This window comes from Lupinus angustifolius, chromosome LG01, assembly GCF_001865875.1.
Source record: "Lupinus angustifolius cultivar Tanjil chromosome LG01, LupAngTanjil_v1.0, whole genome shotgun sequence".
Classification (NCBI taxonomy): Eukaryota; Viridiplantae; Streptophyta; class Magnoliopsida; order Fabales; family Fabaceae; genus Lupinus; species Lupinus angustifolius.
In genome coordinates, this window is record NC_032009.1 from 32,328,756 (window position 1) to 32,351,798 (window position 23,043).

General features: G+C 31.8%; 2 protein-coding genes and 1 long non-coding RNA gene across 6 annotated transcripts in view; 2 read left to right on the forward strand and 1 right to left on the reverse strand.

The window, feature by feature from the left end:
• LOC109360726 (transcription factor GTE12-like) lies at nucleotides 35-5,166 on the forward strand. Of its 3 annotated transcripts, none has more exons than XM_019605797.1 (11): nucleotides 35-129; nucleotides 988-1,877; nucleotides 2,064-2,124; nucleotides 2,204-2,332; nucleotides 2,416-2,482; nucleotides 2,576-2,631; nucleotides 2,731-2,808; nucleotides 2,905-3,026; nucleotides 3,138-3,204; nucleotides 4,547-4,668; nucleotides 4,760-5,166. In XM_019605797.1, exons 2-11 carry the CDS (start codon nucleotides 1,152-1,154, stop codon nucleotides 4,997-4,999), a joined length of 1,668 nt encoding a protein of 555 aa, XP_019461342.1. In that variant the 5' UTR covers nucleotides 35-129; nucleotides 988-1,151; the 3' UTR covers nucleotides 5,000-5,166. The 3 variants fall into 3 exon arrangements, with proteins under 3 accessions (XP_019461342.1, XP_019461350.1, XP_019461359.1); XM_019605805.1 differs by having other exon boundaries at nucleotides 2,416-2,480; nucleotides 2,583-2,631; nucleotides 4,544-4,668; XM_019605814.1 differs by having other exon boundaries at nucleotides 2,416-2,480; nucleotides 2,583-2,631.
• LOC109360750 (SH3 domain-containing protein 3-like) lies at nucleotides 10,409-16,160 on the reverse strand. 2 transcript variants are annotated; one of them, XM_019605838.1, is made up of 10 exons: nucleotides 16,006-16,160; nucleotides 15,452-15,574; nucleotides 14,562-14,631; nucleotides 14,300-14,445; nucleotides 12,724-12,825; nucleotides 12,388-12,585; nucleotides 12,223-12,285; nucleotides 11,977-12,066; nucleotides 11,048-11,122; nucleotides 10,409-10,745 (listed from the first exon to the last, which is right to left on the reverse strand). In XM_019605838.1, the coding sequence occupies exons 1-10, from the start codon at nucleotides 16,069-16,071 to the stop codon at nucleotides 10,626-10,628; spliced, it is 1,053 nt and encodes a 350-aa protein (XP_019461383.1). In that variant the 5' UTR covers nucleotides 16,072-16,160; the 3' UTR covers nucleotides 10,409-10,625. The 2 variants fall into 2 exon arrangements, with proteins under 2 accessions (XP_019461383.1, XP_019461392.1); XM_019605847.1 differs by having other exon boundaries at nucleotides 10,409-10,728; nucleotides 11,046-11,122.
• Nucleotides 16,491-23,043, forward strand: part of LOC109360769 — a 14,314-nt gene continuing 7,761 nt past the window's right edge. The window contains exons 1-2 of the long non-coding RNA XR_002109216.1: nucleotides 16,491-16,502; nucleotides 17,762-17,765. This is a non-coding gene — a long non-coding RNA (uncharacterized LOC109360769). The remainder of the gene's footprint in view (nucleotides 16,503-17,761; nucleotides 17,766-23,043) is intronic.

A 23,043-nucleotide genomic window follows, 5' to 3' on the forward strand; every position in this document is an offset into this window, starting at 1 on the left:
GCGTATAAATAGATAAATAGAAACCCTAAAAATCAGCGTTTGTGTTTTGTGTCATTCACTGTTCCAAATCCTCAATTGCTTCTTCTTTGATCTCCAACGACGGTTTTCCTTTACTGCGATCTTTCTTCGGTAAGTTCTTTTCTCAAGCCCTTGAATCTTCTTCTTCATCTTTTCTTTTTCGTTTTTCGTTTCTCGTTTCTATTATGTGTTACTATTGATTGTTATGCCTTATTTAGAAAGTGGGTTGAAACGAGATCTTGGACTTTCCTTTCTTTAATATTCTACTCTGATTTGTATGCGTAATTGTGCGAATTGTTGTTCTGCAATTGAATTTTGTTTTCCGTATATAAGTTCGGTGATTATGGTTTTGGACCATTGAATTTGATTATTTCGTGTTTAAAAAAATCTACTGATCTGGGTTTGTTCACGTTATGAGTTTCTTTGGACATAATTTGGTATATCCTATACCAATTTTGTACTCTTTAATTTTCTGGTATATACGTGTGTTTGTGTGATCCATGTGCGGTCTATTCTGTCAGAGACAGCTTTTAAGGGCATATTTATGGTGTTATATCACATCGGATTTTGGCTTAGTTTTTTATTTTTCATTATTATTTGTTGTGAGTTCTTTATTATCTGTTTGTTTAAAGTTTACCCTTAATTTAATTATTCATGTGCAACTGTTACCCATGTTTGAATGGCCTAGGCACATATATGATGTCACTCCTTGAGAATTGTTTTTCTCTGTAACTGTAGTAGTCTGGGCACGAACTTGTTCATGTTGTGGCACGTCAAAGGTATTTATTTTTTGGGGAAGGTTAGCTGTATTGAATTAATTTTGACAATAACCCATGAAGTGGTGATTGTATCATGCTTTTGGGAAGAAAAAATATTAAAATTTTGCATTTGAGTGCCCTATCCTTTTTGGGAATATACACATTGATCTGTGTCTGGTGAAACTGATGCATATACATTATTTGTGCAAAGATTGCTGCTGCCTTCATTCTTTGACATTCATTTGTGCTATCCAAGTGAGCTGCCTTCACGTGGAAGTATCATGTGTTTGATGTGTTTACCTCAAAGGACATCTTCAGGTGTTTAGGAACTTGGAAATCAATATATTTCAATAAGACAACTTATTTTGACCCGTCATGATGATTACAACTGCATCAATAGTACCAAGTACGAAAATTAAGATTAAGTTACCCACCAGAAGGATTGAAGTTGATGTTGGGACTAAGTGTGAGCTCAAACAAAAAGCATTCTGGGTTGAAGAAAATGGGTCCTTTAATTCAAAGGAAAGATCCTCTGTGCCAGGTTCCAATAAGAGAGGACCACAAGGTAGTATTGAGAGCCAAAAGGTGAAGAGACAGAAGATGGACTGCAAAGCATCTGTGCAGTGCGCTACCATTCTAAAATGTTTAATGTCTCAAACACATAGCTGGGTTTTTAATAAGCCGGTGGATCCAGTAGTACTGAACATTCCAGATTACTTCACAATCATATCTCAACCTATGGATTTAGGAACAATAAAATCCAAGCTGGATAAAAATATGTACTTAAGCATTGAGGAATTTGCAGTTGATGTCAGATTGACTTTTTCAAATGCCATGACATATAATCCTCCTAGCAATGATGTTCATTTGATGGCAAAGGATCTCAACAAATTATTTGAGAGAAAATGGAAAGACTTGGAAAAAAAATGGAAGTGTGAAGATGAGCATGAAAAAAGTATGTCTGAAACAGTTAGAGAAACTGTGACAGAATTTTGTAACGAGATGCATCCCCTGCAAAAAGATACCTTGCCCAAAAAGTTGCGAGTACCTAAACTGAAACGAAATCAGAAGATTAGTTCATTGGCTGGAAGAGATGCTAAAGTAAGTGTTGTTTTCTGCAAGGGATGTAAGCCAAACTGGAATATGCAAGCATGCGATGCATTTGTTGTAATTGATGCAACAAAATGTTAATTTGAAAACCTTGATCTGTGGCCAAGTTATTATTATTGTGCTTGTTTTTGCATTGTTTTTTAATATTTTCTCATTGTGCCAATGTTTTGCTTATAGGTTAAGGTTCTGAAGTCATCACGGCTTCCTTGCCGAGCAATTGAGAAAGACTTGGACAAAGGTAAAACAGTAAGAATACACTATACAGTGTTGGTTATGGCTGTGCAAGGAGGTAAAGCTAATTGTTATATATTCTATAGGTAAAGATAATTATGATAGACGCCATCCTTCTGGCTCTGTGAAGGCCCACCCTTCATCAAGTCTTGTCACACACGGCGACCTATCGTGTAGTTGTGAAATTCCCAGTGATCTGACACATGCATCATCAGGTTGCTAGATTTTCTGGCTCATCTGTTTTGGTTGTGTTATTTATTGCCTAATCTGAGTGACCTACATTTGTACATTATTTTAGATATATCTTCTGAAGGATCAGCAGGAAGAGACTTAAATGTCGATGGTGCTGATGCCTTGAGACTGGTATTAACAACACAAATATCATCAGTGAACTTAACTGTAGCTCTTTTACTTGTGCCTCTGACAAAAAACTTTGTATTTAATTCTATGGTTGCCACTTGCCAGGCCTATTGCAAAACACCTTTGCAGAGGAAATCTGATCTTGATTCTGATGGTGAGAAGTTTTTTTTTGTTATGTTGTCTGACCTGTAACTTTCCCAATTAATATGTACTGAACTACTGATGATGTGGACAATATGTGCAGCCAGTGCAGGAGCTGTAAGTTCTCTAGATAGTGAACATTCTAGTTCTCAGCTTACAACAGCTGCTGCAGATGCCTCATATGGAGAAGGTCAGAATCTACTTTTATGCATTATTTAACTTCTGGTGCATTTCTTTTGTGAATTGTTATGATACTAATTGCCATGTATGTTTCTTTTTGTTTTAGTTTGGAGCACTCCTGATTTTGATGTACAGCTGTCACCCAAAAAAGCTCTCCGTGCTGCTATGCTGAAAAGCCGCTTTGCAGATACTATCTTGAAAGCACAACAGAAAACACTTCTTGACCATGTAAGGCTTCATGGATGGTATCTTGGTCACACTACTTTCTTTTTTTGTTGTTGATAAAAGGCAACCCTGATGGGAGAGTTATTTCCTGTCTCTTTTCCTTGCTTTGTTTAGGGTGCCAAGAGTGATCCTCTGAAAATGCGGCTGGTAAATGAGAGGATGGAAAGGATACAGCGTGAAGGTGAATACTATTCCCTTGTGTACTTGGGAAAACAAAATTTACTTTGATAGAGTGCATCTTTCTTTGTTGTTTTCAACTTTCAATGCTCATTAGTCACACTATTCGTCTGTTTTTTTATACTTTAACTGTATCTAGGAAGTTGCTTCCCGAGTTCCTGCAATTCTGTGTTGAACCTTTTGTTTGGAATAGGAGAGAAAGGGAGGAGAGAAAGAGAACATAGCTATAATCGAGAATCTCCCTTGTTTGGAAGAAGAAAAAAATGGGACAGATCGAGATTATTGTGTGGGATGACCCACGAAAAACTTGGATCTCTCCAACTTTTGGGCAGTCATGTGACAGTCAAAAATATCCCCAAAGCAGAGATTTTAATTTTAAGGGCATAATCTTGTAGCAAAAAGATTATTCTCTCTTAACACTTCTCTATCCAATCAAACAATTGGAGATTGAACTCGACACTTCTCTATCCAATCAAACAATTGGAGATTGAACTCGACACTTCTCTATCCAATCAAACAATTGGAGATTGAACTCGACACTTCTCTATCCAATCAAACAATTGGAGATTGAACTCGACACTTCTTTCTCTTTACTTGTTTTCTCGTATTGAACGATAAAAATCCACTCGTTTTTTCTCTTCCCATCTTCTCTGTCCCTCATTTCTCTCTTACAATTTTCTTCCCTCCATCCAAAGCGGAAACTTTTCATGTATTCGGCACCTAGTACCTTTTTTCTTTCATGTTATAGGGTCCAAATGCATTTACTTGAAAACAAAAGGTTTTATCCTTAGAAATTATTCCAGATGACCCTATTTTTTAATTTCTGATTTGATGATACTTCTGGTTGGGTATTTCTGTTTGAGATTGGGTTATTTGATGGCATGAAAACATTAATTAATCCCCTAGTAATGACTGGAGGAAGATAGAAAAATAATTCACATTTAGGTTTAGGTTTCACATGCACCTAAAAAAGTGTAAATTAGCGGTGCTAGATTGCTATATAAAATGTTGTGGCAGTACGTGAGGGGGTTTTGGAGTAATCAATACTTGGTTTTGTTCTCATTATCTACAAAGCTAATTGGTATTGGGTGCATGGACCTTTATACCGCTATATGAACAACATTTGAAAAAATTAGACAAGTAGATATATTATTGTGCAGATCCATTAGTTTTGATCTGGATTTATTCCTTTTTTGTATGTATGAAGTGTTTATTAAACATTATCCTTATTGAACTGTGATTCGAGATTAGGAAGCTTTATTTTTTTTGTTGGGTTTGGTGCTATTTTGCCTTAATTTATGATTAAGATCCTTGTTCATGATATGCTGCATGTTGCTGCATACCAGAGAGAGCTAAGATTGAAGCTCAAATTAAATCTGCTGAAGTTGCTGCAAGAATGAAGGCTGGGGAAGAGTATAAGAAACAAAGAGAAAGGGAAAGAGAAGCTGCACGAGTTGCATTACAAAAGGTTTTGTTCTTGTAACTACTACTACTATGAATTTTCAATTCGTAACAAAATCAAGGTTCACTCTGATGTATGTGTCTGTCTTCTTTTGTAGATGGAAAGAAGTGTTCAGGTAGAGAATAACTTCCAGTGTTTAAAAGAGCTTGAAATGTTGTGTGGCTGTATGCTATCTTTTCAAGCCCCAAGTACCAAAAATGGCTATAGAGTTGCAATTGGGACAGCGGATAAGTCCCCATTGGAGCAGATTGGTTTATTCATCAAGGATGAGTATGTTACTGCAGATGAAGATGAGGAAGTTCCAGATTGTTGGGAAGAAGGGGAAATCTTGTATTGATTGAAAAGATTTATGACTGTTTTTTCTGCTAAACATGTTTATACCTTTTTGACCGGTGAACTATGATTTTAGATGTACATATGTCTCGAGAGTTATAGAAATTTATAACTGAGGATTTTGAAGGATGTAAAAATGATGTATAGAAGTCTGTCCAGGAGTTTGCTTAAGATGTACAAATGATTGCTTAAGATTACATCAATACTATAAATACAGAAAATTCAATACTATAATACATATATTTAATATACTACCAGGACCATTTGGCTTCATTCCCTATACCAAACTTCAGGTATATTAATCCATCAGTTCAAGTGATAAATCTTTCATGTGTTGTGCAAGAGGATTGAATCCTTGCATCAGGAACCATTAATTTCTTGAAACCTGAAATCCATGATAAGTTAGAAAAATATTTTCATAGATGAAGCAAAAGGCCAGCACATAGAAACAGTAATGTCAGGGAATAGAGATTCAAGGCCAGATTGGCTTCAGAATAAGGGTTAAGAAATCCTCCAAAGCAAAGAGAAGAAAGCAAAATAGCTTAAATTGGAGAGAAAAAAGTAGAAAGCAAACAAATGCAGCAAAGTTGGCCTATCTCTCTCGAAACAACCATTTGCAGAGGCCACAAACACAATTCTACTATTCTACCCTGAAGCATGGTGAGTAGAAGAGAGGCAACGTTAGCATTATGAGCTTGTTAATTAACAAAACAAACTTTTCATTTATGTTGATGAAGTCAAGAAAACACAAGGGTTTTATGTCTAAATAAAAGTAAAATGCTGATCTGAAGAAAATGTCTAAAACTCTCAGTAGGCAGAGAAAATTTTTGCCCACAGAAATGTGACAGACTCAATAAACAATGTAATCAATTCGTACATGGCTCCACTTATATAAACAGACAATTTCATAAGCTATATATCATCAAAGTACAGAACGAAAAAAGATAAGTATTATATATTACAAAACAAAGATGCAAATTGGAGTTCAAATGATATTTGTGGGATCACATTTTTTATGAGACAGAAACAAAAGCAATATGAGGAAGGTACTATTCTATCTGATATTCTGATGACATGGAATTGTTCTGGCAGAAAAACTGAAATGTATTTGTAATAATAAACATATAAGAAACGTTTTTATGGGTATAACAAAAAACTTATCTGAAGTAACGCATGGCCCACACTGGCCACATAGGACTCTGAAATAACCACAGCTTAAAATTACGTTAAAAACACAATAAAGTAACATTGAGACTAGTACAACTTAAGGTAGATGGCTCACTCTAGATGCATTCTGAAGCAACAACAATAACTACACAAATAGACACACTGATAACAAGTGAAAAAGTGACCTCTTGGTCACAAAAAGTCTACTTTATCCTTATGTTGAGACACATCTTAAATCACCCACCAGTAGCATATTGAAATTCGATTGCAACCCAAAATCAGAAATGCTGGTAATAAACCCTACCCAAAAAAGTCTTCATAGCTTATAGTAAAATAAAAATACTATTTTTAATCAACAAATGCAAAACCCAGTGAGAAAAAAATTGGAACAACTCCCAAAAAAAGCAACGAGGACTAAAAAGGAAAAAAAATGAGAAATGGGTAAGAATGAAGAGGATAAAAAAAGTACCTTGATGGAAGAAACGATGAGATGAGGAAGTGGGCATTGCAATAGTGAGGTTTGGTGTGTGGAGAGAGAAGAAAAAGAAGAAGAGAATAATGGAAGGTGAGTGTTTGTTTGTTAGTTGTTTTTTTAGCGTAAATCGAGGTACCTATTACACTACACTACATTACAAACTCACATGTTCTTCTTGTTCTGCTTCAGCATTGACACGTTTATTATACTCTGTTATGCCCTGCTGCTAATGCTATTATTGTTATTATGCGTTTTCAGTTTCAGGGTAATGTATCTCCTTCTCCGAGGAGCACCTCAAATCACTTAACCTTTCACACTTTTTTTATTTTTGTTTTTTCATGTGCTGTGAATCATTGTTAATATTTCACATAACTTCATGAGTACAATAAAGATTTATACTCACTCATAGTTCATTTGCATTTTGTTTGAAGAGTTAAAAAATAAATTATGAATAATGCATAAAAAATTTATATTGTTGCACATTTTTTTTCAAACTATTTTAGCTGTCTAGTATATAATATAATTATGAGTGATTCATTCATTATTCATTTGCATTACTTTTATTTAAAAGTCAAATATGATTAAAAATAAATATGGATTATATAATGATAATGTAAAAAATTATTACACTATTAATATATACATATTTTTTCTCTATAATTATTACCAATCACATTCGCCTAACTAGGGGTGAGGAGAACATGACGGTACTAGTTCATCTGATTTGGTTCGAGTATGATTGGATTCGAATATGGTCAGGTCTCATCAGATCTATGGTTGGATTTAAATTCAAAAATTAGACTCAATCAATATTTATGGTCGGGTAAGAGATAAGTATTAGCTGGCTGACATCTCTTATGATCATTCATTCATCATGTTTATATGTGTGCCTATATAATTATGTAACTAATAATGACATTTCTTTTGTCAAAATATCACCCATTATTAATATTTTCATTATATAAATAATTAATATATAAAAAACTTTAGTGATATATATTATATTTGATTGGTCTATGATCAATTTAGAGTTTAAAAGTTGACCTAATTGATATTTGGGTCCAATTAGTTTCAGATTTACTGTTAATTTTGGATTCATAAAAAATGAATATGCTAACATTTAGGATCAAATGAGTAACTATGCCTTATACAGCTCAACCTGGTTCATATTGACTCATAGGACTAAGTGTCAACTCTTATGAAGCACACATAACCAGATTTTGAAAGAGAAATTACATGAGGAATTCTAACAAGGTCAAAACTCATCATCCTAATACTATTCTATTCAAGGTAGTACATATATGTATATCACATCACATAAGCCAACATATTAAATAGGATAAAATTATAAATGAATTTATTATGAGAAAACTTCTAGTATTAGGAGGATGAGTGTGCTCATATATGTATTTTTATCCAGAAAAATATATGATTTAATAGTGGAAAAAATTATAGAGTAAAAGTGGGTAGATATTCCACTCAACTTATTTTTATTTCACATCAAGTAAGTTGTTGAATATGTAATACAAATTTTATCCAACTTAGACCTATTATATGTAGTATCCAGGACACACGTAAATAAGATTTTTGAAAAAGATGTTACATAAGGAATTTTGAGAAAGTGAGCATTCATCAATTTTATGGATGTAGCCGATATATGAATGTTGTATGGATGACTGAATAACATATAACCAATGTTATAAAATTTGAGTCGGATGTCAACTCGAGGGCTCATATAGGTTTTAACTAGTTAAACCGTTTGGTTGAATCAAATAACATCATAATATGATATATAATTATATATCATATAATTAATTAAAGTAAGTGAATAACATACTTTATCAATATCATATTTTGCATCATACATATACATATAAATCAAAATTAAAATGCATCAAATAAGTTTTAAGTCTTATATAATTAGAATTATAAATAAAAACATAACTCTCATTACTCACATAACAAAATAGAAATCCTAATAAAGACAATGTCATTTTAGTATCTAATGAAGACAATAATATTTGGATGAATTAGAAGACAATTTAGTATCTATAGGAGAGAGTTGTGTTTTCATTTATAATTCTAATTATATAAGACTTAAACTTATTTGATGTACTTTAATTTTGATTTATATGTGTATCCATGATGCAAAACATGACATTGATAAAGTATGTTATTCACTTATTTTAATTAATTATATGATATATAATTATATATCATATTATAATGTTGTCCGGTCCAACTAAACAGTTTAATTGGTTAAATCGGTTAAAACATATACTGGACCTCTTCCGAGTTGACGTGCGGCCTCGGATTTGATAATATTACATAAACAATAAATAAATCCATTTTGGAGAAAAACTTAGAGTAACTCCTTATTAGAGAAATTATAGAAAAAATGACATAACTAGTTTGGATATGTGATGAACATATCATTACAAGTTTCAAACTTTCAATTAAGAAATCATATGGTTAATACAATTTGCGGAAGAAGAAAGAAAAACCATACTTAAAATTATTATAAAAAATAATATAATAGAATGAAGTCCTTTCAATAATATACATGTCGCACATATTTAATATCCTCTCATTTCATTTCTCTCTCCACTTTATAAAATTGAAAGCATATTTGATATGTCATTTTATATATCATTTATTATAATTAATTCAAAAAATATATTTAAATTAAAAATTTAATAATGAAGTAATTTTCTATAAGACATCCTCTCTCCCCATATCTCAAATTGAATTATCTATTTTCTCTTTAAATTCCAATATCTCAATGTTATCTTTTACCCCTCCATAAAATCATTCCTATGAAGAAAACATTATTCGTTACAATTCCTATAAAAATTTCTTACGATATTTGTCACCATTTATTGGGTTAAAGATAGTTTCTCTTATATCAAGGGATACATTAATATATGAAAAAAATGCATATACTGACTTCTATACATTATTATTATTATTATATAATCTATTATTCATATAATAATAATAACACAAATGAAATGATGTATCATGCACACTGACTATGTAATATCTATTCACTGATAGTGTAAAGATTTATACATAATCAATATTTCATCTGCTATTCATTTAGATTACTTTTTTGAAGAGTCAATAATAATTAAAAATAAATAATAAATAATATAGGACAACATAAAAAACCCTTACACTATCAACATATACATATTTTTCTCAATTAATATTTTCGCATTCTTGTTTGGAATCACAAAAGTACTCATCCATAAATACCCACAATGGAGCAAGAGATGAATACCTCTTTTGAGGGAATTAGACCCCTACATACTTATACTTTTTTTCTTTAAGTATACTATATCATTCTGTAAATAATTTAGTAAATGAATGATAAAAATTTGTTATGTATAATTATATTATAAAATGATAATCAAAATTAATATACTACCCATTTGAATACTCGCTTATGCCACATCATCTCAACTTCCTTACCATCCCTACTTTTCTTCTATGTAGAGGGGGAATTGATACAACATTTCATAGTGAAAATCATGACTCACTTTATTGTATGTTTGCAAATTGGATTTTGAAGAAAGATGAAAAATCATTTCACGAATATAATTCATGATTCTGAAGTCTTCTATTTCTTTTTATTGTTCTCCAAAACCTAACTCACAAAAACAGGCTCACAGTATCTCTTCATTAATCTTGTGAGAGTCTTCACAATGACTCCAAAATGAACGTCGGTTTAAAATAAGTTTAAAATCTATCGACAGTTCTAAATAAGAATGAGAATAAAGTATCTCCTCATACTCAGAGACAACTCACCTCCTTAAATTCACTCATTGTTTAACACATGTCTTCTTTTCTTTTTGTGATAATACAAAGGTAACACTTCCATCAATTCCTTCATCATTTCCACCCCATTTGATTACATAGTTTAGAAATTTCAGTCATAATCCTAAACCAAGCATGGGAAACAAAAATAGCACAAGATGAGAAGAACCTAGTAAACTTCAGCAGCCATGTTAGTAGTGGGGATTCTTTGTCTTTTCTCCACATATGCAGAAGGAAACCATCCTGCTCTACCATTGCATTCTCCTTCTGACCACCCCATTGCGTTCACCTGGGTAAAAATTACAACTTTGATGAACACAAAAGACCAAGCTTAATCAAACGAGTTTTACGATGACAGCGGTAGAAGCAACAGTTGGTAGGGAAAAAACAAGATTTACTGAACCTGTTCATACTTGAAATATCATTAGACTATGAATAACACTTAATTGTTCTCCAAATTTTATCTTATACAGAAATTTAAGACAGGATATGATTTCATAGACTCATTCTAAGGTGTCGTTAGAAATATACGTTGTTGAGGAGATTCATACGGAAAATAATATACAACATTATAATGAGATGAAAACACACCTTTCGTACAACAATAAAGTCACCCTTTGAGAAACTCAGTTCCTTTTCTGATTCTGCACTATAAGGATGCATTGCCTGAAATAGATGTACGAAAGATCAGTTAATGAAGGACTAAACTACACAGCCTTTTTTATGTTAAGAGATAATTCACATTTTTAGAATCATAAGGTTCCACATTAAAAATTCATGATTCAGTTTGATTCGCCGTTTAAGCACATTAGAGTTCAGACAACCAACTGTATGAGAGATTGGCTGCAATCACGACTCATGAGAACCACATGATTAATATTACCTTCCTACCTTTGCTTGATCCAATTGAGACTTCTCAGCTTTCTATATTATACCACTCACAAGAACTGGCATATTACAAAATTGATGTTTTCGAAATATTTAGAATATAAAGCACAGACACACCTTTTTGGTGCAGTGTAGCATGTCATACACCAATACTTGTACAACATGAGACAATAAGTGTCTGACACATCTAAATTGAAAATGGATTTTTTGGATGACATACCTACAACATTATGGATTATGATTTTTCTTCTTAAAATTTCACACTTATATACATTCTGGGTCTAGGTGTCCTACAATCTTAAGAATTTGGTGTGTTCGTGTAACTGTAGCGTGTTTGTGCTTCACAGTTTGAGGCCAAAGAGAGGGCATACTCCTTCATTTTATGACATGTCATAAATTGTTGTTAATATTGAGTATTAACCAATCTAGTTTATGTTTAATTAATGTGAATATGTGATCATAAGTAACCAATCTCCTCAGAGTAAGATATTAGACTTTAATGACTAGAGTAATTAATCAGTATATATGTTTGAAAGCTAAGCAATGTAAAACAAAAAATGAAATTAAAAAATAGGAAAAAAAATTCTAAACCAGGAAAAAGGTAAAAAAAAAAAAAGGAATATATAGCATACTTCAGCCAAGAAATACATTGTTTTCCCTGAGCCATTCTCAGATGTAACCACAGGAGGGGCGGATTCTTTCTTCTGTCTATCTGAGACCATCTGAGAAAAAGTTCCAATGAGATGAAAATTTGTTGCTATTCAGAGTATGAGCACAACTCATACAAACAATGAGAAAAATATTTAATCACAACAATTATTTATAAAAATAAACAAATAAACATAAAAACTCAAATCTTCTAGACACTTGATTCTCACCTCAGCTTCAATTTCACCAAGAATAGCTGCAACTCTCAAATGAAAAGTCTTCTCTCCTTCAACCTATAAAATCATAAGCACAATCTTTAAAATAAAAAACCGAAAACAATTACAAGTTTGGCATTAGTAGTTGATATGATATTATAAGAATATTGTTTATCATACCATAGCGACAAGCCTTTGAAAAGTTAGTCTCTGCTGTTGTGCATCCACAGCAGCCAATGCTGCTGCAGCTTCTTTTCCCAGAATTGCCATGTTTGCTTTCAGCTCCTGCATCTTTGCTTCTGCAGCATGAAGTTTCGCAACTTGTTCAGCCATGGGAGATTCCCTTACCCGTGCTTGTCTTCTAGCAATCTCTTCCCTCTGAATGAATTTTCAAAACCAATTTGAGTTATAACTTACAAGATTAAGATGAAATAAGTAAGGATGCCATACTCTGAAGTTAACGCTACGGCAGAACCATGCATATAAATTGCAAATCCATTCCAAACATTGACTTACCTGTGTCTCTGCTTCTTGTCTCATTCGACTGTACCGTTGAGCGAGATGGCGAGCATCCTCCAAAGGTACACTGTTGATCATTGATCTCAAAGGGTCCAAGACCTGGAAATTGAAACCATAAGTTCATGTTTCTTTCCTCATAGTTTTAAAATAATATAATGATAAACTACATTAACAACTGCAGAGGATTTCAAATGTTACATATTAGGATCAAAACATACACGCACTCCTTATATTAGATTTTGACCTGTACTGAAGGATGTCAATTAAAAATTAAAGATATGTGATTTTGTATAGGTTTTGAATGCAAAGGAGGTCAACATAATATTTTAAAACTTCAAGATGCATTGGTATAATTTACTCTACTACAAAACAGTTTTCATATCATAGAGATTCGACAAAGTTGTACATTGACTATGTAAAAGCAAATTGGAAATTCTATCTTCAACGCTAGCTGCTCTGCAGCATGATCTATTTGACACTCTAATCTAGAGATTCAAAACAGATGTTCTAAACACTAATGCTTTACTCATGTAAATTAAAACTAAATTTCATACTGAGAAGGTATGGCAGAGTGATAATGTAGAGTAAGTTTAAAAGGAAATGATTTGAAGATAGCATTTTTTAATGAGAAAATAGAAATTATTGTGTTTGTAAACAATTACAACAATCATTTACTATTTTTGCTTTCTATCTCTTCTATTGTATCTCTCAGGAAATTGATTTTTTAAGAAACTACTCATTGCAGCTTCTGATTTAAAATCAAGAAACTGATTTTTTATGTTCTGATTTTAGCAAAAAATTATCCAACAAAGTGCACATGTCTGAGGAGTTATTTTTTTAATAGTGACAGGGTTTTTGTTGCCAATTAAGCACAAATAAACACACTCAAAGAAACATTAAACTAAACAAAATAGTTGAAACAACAATATGGACATTTTACATTCCTATGTGGCTCTTACTAAAATATTCTTTCACAACTTCACATTTTATGCATCAATCCCTTATCATAAAAAGGGTGCCAAGTGCAAAAGACTCCTACCTAAAGGGGATAAGGAGGTAGATGTACATAGCCCTGTCCCCGTAAACCGTAAGCAAAGATGTTGTTCCTTGGATTGAACCCATAACCTCTAGGTCACAAGGCAAGCAACCTTACCGTTGTGTAGAGCCTTACCCTCAACATCAATTACTTATCATCAGTCCAATCTCTTGACAATTGTCCCACAAAACTTAAACAATTTGGGACTTAATCTTGCTTTATTAATTTAGGAGAAATTTCGACATAATTAGATAATATCGAAAATCAGTATGGCCAAGGTCGCTTATAAAGCAAATATGAACTGAAAAACTCCTAAGCCCAAGTCATTCAGTTTTATGGCATCACAATTTCAACTTTTCAAGACTGGAATAAACTAACAGAACAACAGGGAAAACGTTTGAAGAGTGATATGTAACACTAATACAGATCTAGGCATACTCACATAAATTAAATTGTGGCTAGGAGATAAAACTATTACATTATCATGTTGAGCTTGCATTAAAACTAATACAGCTGGACAAAATATGAAAAGTCAACCTGGGAAGATAAAAGGTGATTTAGTTCTTCTTGCTCCTTTTCTACATGTTTGCGAGCATCACCATATACCGATGCAGCCTTAGCCAATATGTTATCAATGCTGTTCTCTGCTCCATATTGACAGCATTCCTCAGAAAGTTTTGTTCCTGTCTACCATGGACTTTGTTTATAAGCATCTACAAAAATCTCGTAAGTAAACAAAAAAAATACCAGGTACATGCTATCATGATTTATGAGGAGAAAAGAAGAAAATGAAATTCACCTGTTTCAATATGCTTATAACCTATAGCTGTAAATGTTTCAGCTGCTTTAACAATTTCTTTTTGGAAGTCCTGAATCGGAAGATAGTTTCATGCATATCAATAAACAGAACCACCATAAAAAAGGCAAGTAATTAACACATTTCTTTAACAAATATATTATAAGGTTAAGCTCATTGATAGACATCCCATAAGTAGGTGTATTCTACAAGAAATAAGGTCAGATGTGCCACTATTGCTACTTGATTCCTTATGCAGCTTACTAGCAGTTCGCACCTCCGGGTGCTTAGTGATGACATAATTCTGAGGTTAGTGTTAGTTGTGGGCCAACATCCTGCCTCGGCAAGGCCTATGTGGAGTTGGAGTCAAATTGAAACTGGCACCAGCTGCTATTGCCTATTGGGCTTGCAAAAATAAAATTGCGCCCTAAAACACTTGATCCTACAAGTGTTATAAGAGCATCTCACGAGGTCAATTACTCGAAAAGGCATGACAGCTGTTAGAAGGAGGATTGCTGGTTTTGGACCAGCATCCTACCTTGGCAAAGTGGGTCAGAGTCAAATCGAAAGTGTTGACTGCTGTTAGACTTAAGGCAATAATAAAGTTGTGCCTGACTAATAACTATACAGTGACGTTAAGAACCTCAAATGCATCGACATGATTGCAATTAAGAAGTAAATAACTCATGTACATAGCTAGAACCAAGCATAACACACAATAGATTAGGAGGTTATTGTAAAGAAAATTATAAAATAAATGTTACTCACCATGGATAGACTTCCCTAATACACATATTACATACTATTTTGAGTTTATGGACTGGGAAATTCACTTTAGCTTAAAACTAATGATTAATCTAAACATGACAAGAAAACAAACAGAAAATTTCTACCCTTCCGGTACGGGTGGCCCTGTAGAGCTTCTCCAATTGCTGATGTCTCTGCATTTCAACCTCATCAATAACCACAACATCTGATTTCTCATAACCACTACTGCTGAATTGCTTTATCACAGCCTGGGAGAGAAACAAACAAGCAAATCAACAAGTTAACACCTTTCACTAAGCCCAATTTACACTCAGGCAGCACAAATCAAACAAACCAAATTTCAAAGGCATTTTTTTGGATACTACCAAGGATATCCCACTATCCCCTATGGTTAAGTAACTAATCCATTTCGGGATGCGTGCTGCCCCTCCCAACAAGTATTGTTCCCAGAAATAGAACACTTTTGGCCTTTCCGGGATCTGGTGGACCTTGCATCACTAGACCAACGTCTTGTTGGTAGTTCAAAGGCATTTTAGAACAATGGAAAATAATACTTGTAATGTCCCAAAACTCTGTCAATTTCATAATTTTTTACCTACCCTTATGCGAAAATGAGAAGAAAATAATGGGACTTCACTGCAAACAGTGAAAAATTCAAAGTTTGAAAAAGGGTAGGTACCTGTAGCTGTTGTTGTTTGGAAACTTGGTCTCTTAGCTTGTTGGCATGTTTTCTCAAAGCATCCATGGCATTCTAAGAAAGAGAAATAGATCAATGTAGAAGGTAACACAAAGTACCAAATCCACAGTGATCAGATCCAATGTCGCAATGTTTGGCCGATCCTCATTATATTTTTACCCTAACAAAAAACAAAAAGATTTGAATTACTGATTTACAACCTGCTCGAGATTAATTTGACTCAAAAAGGATTAAATTGATTCATATTTAAAATTTTTGGCATTATTTCAGGTCTTTTTTTTTTTTAAATGACTAAACTTGTACGATTGAAAAATATAAGAAATTAAAATGAATATTTAAATAATAAGATGAGAAGAAATTGCTCATAGAAATCGAGTACTACTTTATGCCGCTATTCCAATGGCTTATTTGTATATTATTATTATTATTATTATGACCATAAACACTTCGTGTTTGTTGGCCTACATTTTTACGTTTTGGTTTTTAATTTCAAGTATATAAGTTTTATGTATTTTATTTTGGTGAATTATAATATTTTTATTGAATGTATTTTACATTGTAATTTTTATTGAGTGTATTTTATATTATATTTATTTGTCTTTATTTTTACGTCATAGGTAGTTACACCATGTTTTTTTTATATGTAGTATAGATGGTCAAAGTAAGGTGAGAATGCGGTTAATATATTGGTAATGGTTATATATGATTATATGGTTTTTTTAGAAATTAAAGTGTGAAGGGCAAAATAAGAAAACAAAAATTACATTATGGGTAGTTAGTATATATAGTATATATCAGTGATGTGAGGCGGTCCGACCAATTTGACTACTAACCGGACTTGAAAACGACTCTAGTTTGTAGTTTTAACCGAATGAGAGTTGGACCGCTTTAAACCTGGAATATTCCGTCCCGACCGTGTTAAACCCGGTTAAATCGGAATAACCCGGAAAGTAAACCAAACGATTTACTTCAAATTAAAAAAATAGAACACTATTCTAATATTTTGTTTTACTCTAGTTCAAAAAGATATTGAGAGATGTTATTTTAATATAATTATACATAATAATTAATTATATAAAATTTTATATTTATATATAATTATATATTTGTTGATAAAAAATATGAATTATATATTAAATCACTCAGTTGAACTGGACGGTTTAACCGCTTAAATCAATTAAACGTGATACGGGACCTCTTCTAGTTTGACATCCGACTCAGATTTCATAACATTGGTATATATAATATAGATGACCAAATTAAGGTGAGAAAGTAGTTAATATATTGGTAGCGGTTATATATTATTATATAATTTCTTTTGTAAAAATTAAAATTTGTTAAGGGCAAAATAATAAAATTATACGAGAGTGATAATTAAATTATATTTTCCCTTTGTATATAATATATATATAGTATATAAAAATTAAAATTTGTTAAGGGCAAAATAGTAAAATTATATCATTGTGGTAGTTAAATCATGTTTTTCTTTTATATATAACTAGTGTGTCGTGCCTGTCAACCCGATTTCCTATCGTTGTAATGTGTAGTCTACATACTATAAATGTTAAATATATATAGTAAGTTATATTAGATATTGTAATTTGCATATGAATAAATTCGATTGAGATAATTGTTCAATCCTAAGGAATAGCTGCATATACAATTGTGTTCATCACGAATAGAGTCTCATACTCCAATTCTTTTCGGGACTTATTTTCATCTCTATTGTAGTCTAGAGTTTGGTAAATAAACATATCATATTATATTTTAATAAAAAAAAATGTTGTGTTTTCCTCTAAGGCTCAATTGAATGTCACTAACACCTCCGAATAATGTCATTATATTTTGTTTGCACAAAAATAAAACAAAAAATTGATAGTATAAAACATATCATAATTCTGATCTTAATTTTATCATGTTATAATTCAATTTTGCAAACAGATGAGCATTAAATATTATTAGTTACTCAATATAAAACAATGTAAAAATAATTTGTGAGTATGTGACATAATATTATCATCAATCTCTGGTAGATCACAAATTATTAAATTGTACAATTTACATGCATTAGTGTTTGTTTCAATTTACCAATATTTTTTACTAAGAGTAATGCTTTGGATGAAAAGCGGTGATTAGGAAAATATTAGGTAGATTTATTAGGAAAATATAATAATTTATTAAATAAAAATAGAGTAAATTACACTGACACCCCCTGAGTTTTAGTGAAATTACACAAACCACTCATCACTTTTCTAAACTTACATAAACCTCCCCTAGTTTTGTACTTTCATTACACTGACTACCCCTGTATAATAAATAAGTGTAATTTTTTAAACAAAAAATGTGATAAATGCAATTAAGTTAAATAAAACATAATATATTGTGTACACAAGTCTAAATAATATACAAATCAATGTATCTTTATTATTTTTGGTTCGTTACACTACATTATAAGAGTGATTTAAACAATATTTCTTTATAATTGTTGATGCATTTTGTAACAAAAAATAATAAAGATACATTGATTTGTATATTATTTAGACTTGTCTACACAATATATCATGTTTTGTTTAACTTAATTGGATTTATCACATTTTTTGTTTAAAAAATTACACTTATTTCTTATACAGGGGTGGTCAGTGTAATGAAAGTACAAAACTAGGGGAGGTTTGTGTAAGTTTAGAAAAGTGAGGGGTGGTTTGTGTAATTTCACTAAAACTCAGGGGGTGTCGGTGTAATTTACTCTAAAAATTAACAATGACAAATGATGGAAAAATAATAAATGGTTCACTAAATATATAAAAATCTTATAAAACGATAATTAAAATATTTTAAGTTATAGAAAAGTATTAGAGAATAACTCTCATTTTTCCAATACAATTTCTTTCACCACCACATATAACAATGATCCTTATAATTTAGTAGGCAATGAACAACATAATTATCGTCAAATACATTTATTTAATTTTACTGTAATAGTGGTGACAATTATATAAAGCAAAGACCTAAAGTTATTTTTCATTAAAAATCAAACAATGACATTTATCTCCAATTAATTTTTCTAACAATAAATTGAAGTATTTTGATCATCAAAGATTGTCTATAATGTCAAAAGAAAGAAAGGTTCTTGTTTGAATCTTCCACTAAAATAAATAAGAAGAGTTTCATACCCATAGCCTGACAATCTATTTATATTTCATTCATACGTTTAACAATCAACAAAACAAATGTAAAAGTCTCCAGAGAATTTGATAAAAAACGTAAAGTTAGTTTACATTAAAAAAACAAAATCAAACAATCAAAATAAAGAAGTGTTTTTTTTAATAATATCACCAACAACCTTTACCCAGATTCCTATATAACAGACAATGTATGAGATACTAACAAAAATTAAAAGTCAAAATGAAGATAAAACATAACCTCAATAACAGTAAAAAAAATTAAGTGTTATCTCATGATGAAAATTAGGAAGGAATAAATTTGCAGCAAGAAAACAAAAGGCAAACTCAAAACAAATGAAAAAACTTCTGTTAAACCATTGATCTATTTATGTAATATCATTCATTTCTTGAAAAATATTGAGGAAATGTTTAAAGAATATGTTTATGTAACAACACTCATTTCGTAAAAAAATCACTTTTCAAGCAAATATTTAGAAGATGAAAAATGTGTTATACTAACAATGACGAAAGTTTCTAATTTATTATATTTCATTCTCAATTCTTATTATGAGGCCTAGTTGAATATACTTATTGATAATTGATGTTATGCATATATAAATCTAAACATTATGAAACAATGTTAAATTGACTCATTTTAACTCCATAAAAGTTACAGGTTTAAATATAACTCCATTAAAAACAGTCATTGGATTAAAACTTTGAAACAAAGTTAAAGTTAAACATAATTATTTTATAGACAACACAATGTAATAACAATGTAAGGTAGCATGTATAGAAGATTTATTCAAATTGAAGCACAGAACCGGTATCTATAATTGCACAATTGGAAACAATGTGAGTTGACTTTTCACTAACAATTATTGCCATTGCTAATGAAAACTCAAGCAACATTGGGTCTTCCCTCTCTTGTTTCATAGCCAACAGTTCCAACTTCCCACAGAGACATTAGGCCAGTTGAGAATAACTTTAAAAACTGCACCATTGAAAACTGCCAAAAATACAAAATAATCCTCTTATTTTTTCATTTGGTGTATGAAAACATGGTAAATAATAGTTAATTATAAGAGTAAAATAAGCAAGTGAAAATACTATAAAAGTATAGATGTCATAACTCTAAATTTTAGGATAAACATAGTCTAAACATGAAAACAACAATGACATTTTAGGATAAATATAATCTCAATATGAAAGAACAAAATGAACAATAATGTATAACACTAATTAGATTATATTTGCCTTGCATTGCTACCTAACTCTACTATCTATTGTGTACTTGACAACAATGATGCAGATGATAGTAAACAATATTGACAATAAATCAAATATGACGACTAAAATATAAGATAAATGCAAAGAAAACATGCAACATAAGTCCAAATAATGAAAATGAGTCATCCATTTTGTTGGCCATATTTTATGTCTTATGTATAAGTTAATAAGTAATCTACGAGTTACAATATTCATGGCTTAGATGTTCATGTTATGGATACTAAAACAATATTTGTTGTTACGGTAAAATAATTTATATTCAGTACTGAACAATAGCATTCATTTCTTAGAAGAAGAGAGACCACAATATGAATACGATATATACCAATAACTATATAACAGAATTACATTTACTACTAACCTTTCTACTTAACACAATATTTTGTGTCTTCCTTAGTATTTCACTTCCTATCTCTTCGAACCCTGCATCAAAATTCACAACAACCTTAGCATTTTTCCAAATGATTCAAACCATATCCTATGCATCTTAAAAAAGCCACTCATATCTATAATATTATGTAATAACATTTTTTTCATTACATTTTTTTCTTAATTGGTTGAGCATCCATTTCTTTCATTCATAGGCTCACGAACCTCCTCAACTTGATGCCAATTTGCATTAGTTGTTAACCCCAAACACAACTCATGAAGATTATGAAATTTCATATCAAAACATTTGTTACACATTGTTAAAATTGATTTATTACATCACAAAGCACAAAGCATCAACACCAAATTATATCCGCACAATAAAAGTAAATTGTAACAAAACTTTTTCTACAAAGCGGTTAAAAATACAGAGTTCCTTTCTCATCAAATATCATAAAAAAATTCTATGTACCAGCAGATGATCCATTAAAATCAATTTTTATATACTCTAGTTGTAGAATAAATAACATTAAGAGGTTTGATTTATTACCATAAAAAATTGTTGTTAACACTGAATGATTGCATAATTTCTAATTGTAGAATGAGAATAGATGATATATTGAATGAGGCACAACAATCTCAGTTAACTTGATAATCCAAACTGACTCCGATAGAAAACTACTCCCAAACTCACTGCCCTTTGTGCCGATCCCAATCGCAGTCTTAGAGACAGTGGAACACTTCTGGTGAAGGATCCACGATTCTCCATTTTCGTCTCTCCTCACCAATAACAAAAAAAACACTAATTTATTGTTAGAAATAGTAATTTAGTTTTTGGTTAGTTTCTAGAATTAGAAACTTTGGTTAGTTTAGTTAGTTGGTGGTTTTACAATTTTTAGAAAGTAGTTGGCATATTGCTATATAGCTTGTAAATGCTATTGATGAATATACATTGTTTTACTTTCCTAAACTCTATCACATTTTCTCTTCTCTTACATAAAGCTATTTCTCTTTCTCTTCACCGTGTTCTTTCTTTTTCTTTCTTTTCTTTCACTTGCAATATATGCACATTCTATCTTCTTTCTGCAACAGTGGTATCTAGAGCTTTGTTTATCTTGATCTTGGGTCTGTGGCAAGAAAGTTAAAAATGGTGACCAATAGTGGTTTCACCATGACACTACCTATCCTAGATGGAAAGAACTATGAATGATGGAGTGTTCAAATGAGAGTTATGTTTGGGTACCAAGAAGTGCTCGAAATTGTGCAAGATGGGTACCAGTCCATTGGGGAGGATGCAACTGAGACACATAAATCAATACTCAGAGAATGCAAGAAGAAGGATTGCAAAGATTTGTTCATAATCCACCAATGTGTGGATGGAGTAAACTTTGAGAAGATTGCCAATGCCAAAACAGCAAAAGAGGCTTGGGACAATCTTGAAAAGAGGTATGCTGGAGCTGAGAAAGTGAAGAAGGTCAAATTGCAGACCTTGAGAAGAGAGTATGAGCTTATGCAAATGAAGGAAGGGGATTCCATAGCAGATTACTTCACCAAGATTAGATCTCTGTCTAATTTGACGAAGGGGTGTGGTGAAGTAATGAATGATTAGTTGGTGGTTGAAAAAGTGTTGAGAACATTGACCTCCAAGTTTGATCATGTTGTAGTTGCCATAGAGGAATCCAAGGATCTTGAAGCATTCAAGATTGAGGAGTTGCAGAGCACCCTAGAGGCACATGAGCAGAGAATAAAGGAAAGGGACCAAGAAAGAAATCCTAATCAGGTCCTTCAAGCACAATTTAACAAAAGGAACCCTGGGCAAGGAAACTTTCACAAAAAAAATCCAGAGGAAATTGGAAGAATGATAACTCTGCACAGAAGCAACTTCATCAAGATCAATCATTCAGAAAGAATAAGATAAAGTTTGATAAAAGGAAGATCCAATGTTACAATTGCAAGAACCTTGGACACTATGCCTCTAAATGCAGGTTCAAGCAATCTAATGGATCAGAAGTTGAAGCTAGTATGGCTCATGGAGGAGAATCAGAGGATGACCAAGTTCTTCTTATGGTTACAACAGAAAAACAGAGTGTCAAGGGTGATTATTGGTACCTTGACACTGGTTGTTCCAATTATATGACTGGACACAAAGAATGGTTTGTGAAGCTTGATGAATCTGCTAAAAGTAAGGTGAAATTTGCAG